General features: G+C 34.1%; 1 protein-coding gene across 1 annotated transcript; it reads left to right on the forward strand.

Annotated features, from left to right (window-relative positions):
• Positions 1 to 2,099: 2,099 nt before the first annotated feature.
• On the forward strand, positions 2,100 to 6,933 carry LOC117115292 (la-related protein 6-like). The gene has a single exon (XM_033259017.1). The coding sequence runs from the start codon at positions 2,253 to 2,255 to the stop codon at positions 3,792 to 3,794; it is 1,542 nt and encodes a 513-aa protein (XP_033114908.1). The 5' UTR covers positions 2,100 to 2,252; the 3' UTR covers positions 3,795 to 6,933.
• Positions 6,934 to 9,690: the final 2,757 nt, after the last annotated feature.

Consider the following 9,690-nt stretch of genomic DNA (forward strand, 5'->3'; position numbering starts at 1 on the left):
AGGTGGTGGTAGTGATGGTGATGGTGGGGGTGAATTCGACAGTCGGGGGTCAGATCACTAGGATTTCGGTCAAGCCGTCTTACGCCAAAAATGCAGAATTTTTGTGGATTGAGGCTGAGGATGTCGTCGTGACGAGCCTAGGCGTGTACTTTTGAGATTGTCACTTTAAAGGGCATTTCTGCTTTGATTGATATGTTTTGCAGTTGCAACATTTGAAATTAGTTGTTAATGTATTCGACATCTTCTCGATTTCAGTTTTAGATCTTGAAGCGCTAATCGCAAAATTCATTTCCCGTTTGCATGACGTCATCATCTGGTGTTTTTTTTATAACACGCGCAAACAGCACTGTTTAGTAAGCTCATGTTGTAATGCAACGATGCTCCTAATGAAGCATTCCACGCACATGTAACTATAGTAACTGTGCCATAAGTACTTACAATTCAACATCAAAGATTCTGTTAAGTGTATACACAGTTTATTCTTGATTTCTTTCGAGATTGAGCGTTGGAATGATGATGGTGATGATGATGATGATGATCATGATCATGACCATGATTAGGCCTATTTATTAACAACTATTATGAGGATAATAATGATGATGATAATAAAATGATAATATGAATAATGAATAATAATAATAATAATAGTAATAATAATAATTAATAATAATAATAAGCCTAATAATAATAATAAAAATACAAATAATAGTAATACTAATAATAATAGGCCTAAATTATATAATAATGGCATAAATAGTAATATAAATGATGATTAAGTTGATGATAATTATAACAATAGATATGCGGTAGCTTCTACAGTGAGGGTAACTCCAGCTTCACGATATATTAACGATGGAAACAGTGGATGTACGGTAGGTTTTATAACGTTACTGCTTGTAATGTGTAATGGTATCATATTCTCATAATCGATCCTTTTATTTAGCGAGGATGATAATAACTTGATTTGCCAATACAATAGACATCAATAATTTCTTGTCAAAACATTTCACCATAGGTCCAACACAATACTAGGCCTGTATAAAGTAAATCTTAAGACTAGGGTGCACGCTAGGACGTACCCCTGTTTATTAAAACCCTTCATTTATTTTTGGAAAGAAATGGCGGCATGACTGAGGTAACTTGTGTTGGTGATTTTCACTGCTAGTCTCAAAGTAAAAGTAAGGCCAAGATTCACGCTCGGACACTTATGTTTATTTAAACCCTTTATTTATTTTCTGTATGAAGTGGGGGCATGAATGAGGTGATTTGTGTTGGTGGCTTTCATTACGAATCTTGTACGTTATTATTTTTGAATTTTTAAAAAGTTATTGTTAGGTTATAATGCTGTAGAAGCAACATAAGGTTATTATTTAATATTAATTATGTTATAATTAAAAGGTAGGTCTATTGTATTGTTTTTAAAATGTATTGTTATAATGCTGTAAAGCAACATATGAGGTTATATTTAATATTAATTATGTTATAATTAAAAGGTAGGCCTACTGTCTGTATTGGTACCCTGCAAAATTATTTCTTTGTGATTTTATATTTTCAATTAAGACTGATTTGATTGAGTATAAAGTGTTTTACTACTGGCCAATAAACAGAACATGTGATGCTTGAATCATCATGTGGCCAGCCACCCACTAAACACCACGCACGCTGAAATTAATAATTCACTAATATAAATTATCATCACCACCGTTGGCTTCCTTTCACATACATGACGTAGCTATCTACTTTGTTTGAACTATTACCGACCTTTGATTGCGTAAACACGGAAGTAGCTAGATTGCGTCATCCGAAAATAGTCTGAAAGCAGTGATCCGATTGGTTAGTATTGACTTACCCATAGGGAAGTCCCCATTTTATTACGATGTAAATTTTGTAGCTTTGTCGCTATTTTTATTCATTATGTGTATATTTTTCACAAATTATAAACAATAGATATTATGTGCTAAAGTAAAATAGTAGTTAATTGTACATCTTCCACTGGCGAGTGAACATTAATTTTAGAACCCTCCTGTTACAAACCCACCACTTTGAACTTAATATTCTGACCAATCAACAAACGCCTTTCACACTATATGGTTGATGTTTAGGTTTAGTCATCGCTATAGTATCGTGTGTGACGAGTGGGGAGTTGATACACGTTCATTTATTGAGACGGAGTTCTGACCGATAGGAAGCCAAATTCGAGGCGGAAAATTCGCTGGAATTGTCGTTGAAAAAGCGAATAAATTCTGCTGAATATGAGTGAAGTTCATGCTTTGAATATGGCCTTAAACGGTTCAGAAGCCGAGGAAATTCTAGACTCATCGTTGAGTAAAACACCACCGCCTGTTGTTCAGATCTCACGAGTGAAGGAGGAGGGGCGGGCGACGGATGGGAGCGAAATAGACAGCATTGATAGCCAGGCCTCCATATCTGATAGTGACGAAGAACAGTTTGAAGACGCCGAGGAAGACCTTAATATTGAGAACAAAGAAAATGGACTGAAACAGAATGAAAAGAAAAGTAAAAGTGACATTGAAAATAACAATAAAGAGTGGCAACCACCAGATGAGGAATTACAAGCAAAGGTGGTAAAACAAGTGGAATTTTACTTTTCGGACGCAAACATAACGAAAGATGCTTTCCTTCTGAAGCATGTAAAACGCAATCGTGAAGGCTACGTAAGTCTCAAACTCATTACTTCTTTCAAAAAAGTAAAGAAATTAACGAAGGACTGGCGAAGTGTTCGTTATAGTTTACAGCAGAAATCAGTTAGTTTAATTGTTAATCCTGATGGTAAGAAAGTAAAGAGGAAGGAACCACTGCCCGAATACGATGAAACAACGCCATCACGAACAGTTCTTGTCGTTAATCTGCCATCTCAGAACCCTACCATTGAGAATGTTAATGAGCTGTTTAAGCAATGTGGCGAAATCAGTCTTGTACGTATCATCCGCCCCGGAAAGACCATCCCCCAAGACATCCGCAAACATATGGGTAAACATTATGAAATTGGAAATACTCTGTGTGCTTTGGTGGAATTTGAAAAGTCTGAATCTGCCACAAATGCTGTTAAAATGATGAATAATGATGATAACTGGCGTACTAGTATGCACGTCACATTATTGGCCCCCAAAAAAAACAAAAAGGAGGCTTTAAAAAAAGAAGATGGACGTGAAAGTCTCTCTCCACAGCAGAAGCTTTTGACTCCAGTTGGTAGTGGGGCAGAATCTGATGGGAGCATGAAGGGTGATGAAAAGCGGCGTCGTCGACAAAAGAAGAAGAAAAACCGCATTGAAGAGTTAGCACGCGAAGGCGACAATAGCTCTTCAGAGCCGGACCTTTCACCCTCAACAGGCAGACGACAACAAAGTAAACCTGTAGCAATTCCACCAGCAAGGAGCCCTAATCATTTAAGCCCAGCTACTACACCAAAATCCAGTCCAATAAACAGTCCTCACAGCAGCCCCCGTGTCCAGAAAAAAATCATAGGCCGCTCACCATTGGCCGAGAGTAACCGAGCAAGTCCAAAGAACAGTCCTAGAGGAAGTCCCGAATCAGGACACAAATACACTGAAGGATCGCTTTCGGAAGGAAGTGGCAGCCCCTGGGTGCGTAGGCGTCGTCTCCTAGCAGCAGAGTCATCGTCGCCTATTGGTGGAAACAGTCCATCTGGTAGTCCAAGTTTGATGCGACATTCTGCGGCATTGTGTGGTATCATACGGAATCCAAGGGGACCCGATGGAACGCATGGTTTTGCTGACTGCAGAGGCAGAGGGAAATTTATCCCTGTGTGTTGAGTATTTCTTCTAGCTCACAGATGAGAACCTTGCCCAACTGTGTCTGCTACCGGCTAGGTATTAATAAGGTTGGAAGAACATTCCATATTTAACTAAACTATCCATTCAAAAAAAAAAACAGATACTGGTAGTGATCGACTAATCAATTATCAAAAAAAAAAATATTTCTCAGGGTGCCCATAAAGATATTTTGTGTACCTTAAGCTAACCAAAATAATTGTGTGTGATACAGTACAAACAAGCATGACTTGATAAAATCAAATACATGTATATTTATATTATAAGAAACACATCCAAGCATCTAAAAACATAGCATAGATTATTAAAAAGTTTCAGCATCAGTCAACAGCATTGTCAGTCAGTTCATAAGGGTATCTAATATGCATAAGCCTGCCAATACATGTTATGTATTTATATTTAAAAAAGAGTACTTCACATGATCATATTTAAACCTGTACAGTAAAGAGTATTTTAAAATAAGTTGAATGTAAAGGCACTACATAGCACTAAATTTTGAATCTTATTTTACTATTAAACATTCTTTTTAATAGTTTAGTTGCTTAAAATCTTGTTATATTTGGCCATAAGGATTCATATATAAGTAGGCTTATTACCAATTTTATCATTGAATACTAAATTTGTTCCTGCCTCAGCAGGATTTTTGTAGCATAAAGTGTACTGTACATCAATTGGTACCATGGAGTAATATACTGTGTAATGCTAGCCTCTAAGCAGGAAATGGGGTTGCATAGGTCACCAACTATAAATTGCATCCTGTTTGCTTTCGTATTTGATCTTATCAATTGAAAGACAACTGTAAAAAAATTCTATTGATATTAACATTGTTTGGTTTTTGTTGGTAAATTTCCAAATTTTCCCCTCATAACTGTATTTAGAAACACATGGACTGGTTATGTTTTTATTTTTGTACAGTATCACTGCAATTTTGAATGACTCAGCCAGGAATGCCACATTATTATATTTCCTTTTAGAATCAGCTTTTATATGAAACCAAAAGAAATTTATTTACAGAACAAAAAGGTTTTATAAATCAAAATTCATGTTATTAGAAAAAAAATTATTTTGTAATAATTTGTCAAAATTTAAAACCTAAAGAAATTTAAATTCTTCCAGAACCAAGGTCGATATTACTGTTTCTTTGAATATGAAATCCATTTTTAATCTGTCTTTCTTTAAGATACACTTTGAATTATTTCATAAGTAAATGTATGCATTCAATAATTAAAAGAATCCTGTTACTTTTAAGTAGTTGATTATAATAATGAGTCATATATCTCAAATGAGTCATATATCTCAAATACAAAATGAGACTTATCAAACTTTAGGTGATGAAAAAAAAAGCACATGGAGATATTGTTAATAATTTTATTCAAAATATTATGATTGCTCATCCTGTATGGACATTTTATTTCCAAATGATTACTTACAGGTGATAATAACATGGAGATATATTGTTGATAAAAGAAAAACCAAACAAAAATTGACTTCTGTAGATACTGTGTGTAAAGAAACTAAAACCAATTCAAGACACTTGACCATTATCAAAGAAATTATTTTAACCTCTTTATATTGACTCATTCAGATGAATCCCAAAAACAGTACTTGTTTGTGGTTTTGTTCTAATGTACTGTAGCGAGTCATGTGTTTGTAGTACAGTAGTTAAAATTGCATTCTTTTTAAACCACATTATTGTTGGAGTGGCTTTTATTAAGGGGTTTCCTTTGTTTCTAGCTGTTTTATTAGTCTCTTAGGAAATCTCAAAACCTCTAGTGGTATTATTACATACAACAAAACACGTGGTTAATGAAATAGCAAAATTCTTGATATATTATAAAGAAAATTCCATTATTTTTTTATCCTTTCTTTCTTTGTTATAAACATAGAGTAATTCAATTTTTTTTCACTAGTTGTATTCAGTGGAAATTTAGTAATCGGTAATTTCTGAACAAAAAAGAAAAATAATGGATTCTTGACAATATCTTCATGTTTTTTTTAATTATTTTTAAAGTCTGGAATCTTAAAAAATAGATAAGCGAAACTGTTTTTTTTTTTATGAAAACAGACTACAGTCAAAACAATTGAGGTTATAAGAATGATTACTGTATTAGTACTTGAAATGGTTTATAATTGTTTGTATCACTTTTAGTGTATTTTGACTAAATATTGGGCATTATTTCATAATTATATATGTACTGTAAATTATATTTTGGAGATTGTGGTGATACACATAGTGTGCTTCGGTCTTCTTTAATCTTTACTAGAGGTTATAACTTCTTCACAGTGACTCCGCAGTTTAATGGTTGGTAGCCTAGCTAAAAACATTGAGGTACATTGTATAGCATTACCTCCATCTATAGTCCAAGGAAACATCCCACATGTAGAGCGCACGCATACCATAGAGCTATAACTATGCTGATACCAGCAGCATTGTTATCATCTCAAGGGTGTATGGATGAAATAATTGAAGGGTACCTGTTAAAAACAGGAGTTACAGTTTGTTATTAAAGGAAAATATTTATTGAAAACTGAATTTGTAAATATTTTGATTATATATTATGCTTTTTAAAGTGAATTTTGATATTTTCTTTTTCATACTTAAATATGTATTGATTGTTGCTTCAATGATTATATTTGTTTATGTAATTTTTTAAGATAATTTGCTACAAAAAATATGATGTTTAAATTACAGTGTTTGCTTCTGATTTAACCATTTGTTTATCAACGAGTTTTTATGACAACAAAAAAGTATATATACAAAAATTGATATTCAATGTATTATAGGATTGGTGATATTAGAAAAAGGGGTAAAATATAATGAATTATATGAATGAGGATAACTTAAGATTATTTTAATGGAGTAATGAAGCTGTGTATAAGCGCAGAGTTGTTTACCAAAAATGAAAGTTATAACAAGTATGAATACCTGACATTTTTGTAGTGTTGGTTTGAATGTTATATTGTGTTTGTGACTAATGTCAAAGAAACGTCTTTGGAAAGTTTAATTGATAGAATAATGAGTTATTGAAAGCCCAAATCTGGATGGGATTCATTTTGTTTTATGTGACTAATATGCCTAAAGCATTCCAGGTATTAAATTGCTTTTTTGTTAAAAATGAAAGAGGCTTTTGACTTGCTTTCCTTGAATATTGTATTGGTAGTACACTTGGGGTTTTTTGTGGGTTGGTTATAAATTCAACACTAATTTTTTTTTTCTACATAAGGCACTAATCAGCTGTAATAAATAATTATATTTTAGTCCTGCATTTTGGATTTCCTTCCTCTGCACTATAATAGACATGAATACATTTCAAAATATAATACATATCTTTCGCGAAATATTAAACAAGCCGATGGTATGTTTTCAGATAACACCTACTGTATATGTACTTGTGGATAACGAGCATGCAGTGAATGTATAAAATAATGATTCGGATTCGAATGTCCACATAAATTGTCAGTGACACGACCCTTGTTCTTGGCAATGAATTTCACCTTTTCAAGATCAAACTCATTAACCTCGGTCGCTTCCTATAATTTCATTGGAGGATAGATGCCCATTTAGTTCAGTAAATACTATACATACTGTATTTTCGCTTCGTCAACACTTATTATGATGTCACTCCGTAAACCGTCTAAAGAAATGTGGAATGAATAGAAAGATTATTGTGTTAAGGGTGTTTTCCTGTAGGAATCTTTGAACCCTAACGATAACCCTAACCCGTCCTTAGTAATTTGTGTATGAACGATTTGCTCAAAACTTGTGAATATTGTCTATAGTGACGCCATATCGATATATTGGAAACAAGGGATGTTATACTTCTCTCAGGTCGAATGGTAATACAGTAATTATTAATCAAAAGAGAAATTTGTGTCCTGTTGTCTCTTTCCCACAAATAGGCCTATATACCACCCATGATATAAACTTGGTCAATTAAATTTAATTCGTATAAGATAATTTTTATTTAACCAATATATATTTAGTTTACCTCGTCAAATTGAATATGTACTATGTAGGCCCTTATTTTGCTCCAAAAAGAAGTTACAGGTATGCCTATGTGGTGGTTAAATCCGTGCCAAACTGTTTTATTTTTTATTTTATTTCAATTCGCATCATTCAACAGCGGGGAACCCGCCACTTACAAAATGGAAACCCAAAAGCAATCACGACAAAGGAGGACGACAATCAATACAAAACAAAAGTAAAATAACTAGATACATAACTTAATTTTACGTTTAAAAGTTTTGGAAGAATAAAAAAAAAATATCAATAGAGGGATCCTGAACGACAGACTTAAAAGCATCAAATCTGATAAGGAAAACAAAACGTTGTTAGGTGGAATGTCTCCCTGGACTTTACGTATTATACTGCAACGTACCTCATAAAATTAAATGACTTACTTTGTATATTTCAATCAAATATTAGCTTTTTAGACTGAGAAATAAAATAACACGACTTGTTTAAAACCAATTTAACGAAGTTTAATTAATCAAATCATAGCCCTGTCATTCCTAGCCCCTGTACTTCACCTGCTGTTAAAGTTTCTGAAAGGTTGTTGTAAAATACTGCGATTTACTGAAAGTTAGCGGGTCAGGAGTAGTCCAGAACCCCTAAAAAAGATTCCAGGTGCGCCGCCCCGAGTTTTAGTTGCACAACATAGACCTATTATACAAAAAAATGTTGTTTTCCTCCGGAGCCGGACTTTAAAGGAATTTAATTTTTCTTCGAGCTTGGTACACCAAGCCCGTGTGATCTGCCAACGCATAGAATTCCATGCGGTTTCGGAGGAAGAAATAAATAACCCTAAAAAATAATGACTGAAAACGATATCTCCACCAGCAACGTTTCTATATCAGCAAATCGAATGAACTACATATCCTGTTGGTATCTACAACTGATATTTCCCCGAAACCAATTAAGGCCTTCCGTCGGATCCATTATTGCGGATGCATTTATGAATTTCCCTTATATACGATTACACTAAACCTGTGAAGTCAATTTGTTATGTGGTCTGTGGTTTAGTGGAGTCAGTGTCAGTATAATATGTGTCGTTAAGAAAATTATAATGAGAATTCCTGCAGAATGAATGCCCATGGGTCAATTCCCATAATCGGACTACTGGTACCATGGGCGTCGATTGGTGGGGGAAAGGGGGACGCGGGGGAGGAACATCATATTGATTGGCCCCCCTCCCCCACTTTTCACCAATCTTCTACAATTAAAACCCCACTTTTACAAGCGAATGGAAAGAATAACAATTACGCATGACTCATGAATTTTGTCTGTTCACTTTTCTAATTGCGGTACGTATTTTCCGCACCAAAACCAAGTAAAAACGCAATTGTTTAAACATTTTGTAACCATCTCAGAAACCTACTAGATCGGTTTTATGGGTGCAACGACTATCAGAGGCTAAATTTATTGTGAAAACAATGTACTGAACGTTGTTGAAATTGGAAGCATGTATCCTTATTAGGCCAATATTTTTACAAACTCAAAAGTGCACAATTTCTAATATAGAAGATTTATTCTTTTTGTATATTATTATGACCCGTACGTATATACTAGTGTTTAATATTATCTACATACATAGGATTACTGTTTTTTCTAATTTCACGGATATGATGTCTACCTATTTCGATTAAATGATAGGCCTAAGCCTACCAAAATTTTACAAACCTCAGTGTTAGTTGACGCAGTCTCGCAATGACGCCATAATAATCAGTGGCAGATTCAAGTGGGGCCGAGCCGGCCCTAATTTTTTCAAAATGGAAAAAAAACAAAGGAAAATTAGAATTAGAATTTAGGTCTGAGAGTGCCATTTCCGGCAATCATCTAGAGGTGTCATAATCATAAATTTTCTTTCCTCAGCCCCAA

The sequence above is a fragment of the Anneissia japonica genome, unplaced genomic scaffold (genome assembly GCF_011630105.1).
Source record: "Anneissia japonica isolate Jap-2015-1 unplaced genomic scaffold, ASM1163010v1 scaffold287800_len1627635_cov199, whole genome shotgun sequence".
Classification (NCBI taxonomy): domain Eukaryota; kingdom Metazoa; phylum Echinodermata; class Crinoidea; order Comatulida; family Comatulidae; genus Anneissia; species Anneissia japonica.

Coding starts and splice junctions, on each gene's coding strand:
- LOC117115292 (XM_033259017.1), top strand. CDS start 2,253: ATGAGTGAAGTTCATGCTTTGAATATGGCCTTAAACGGTTCAGAAGCC.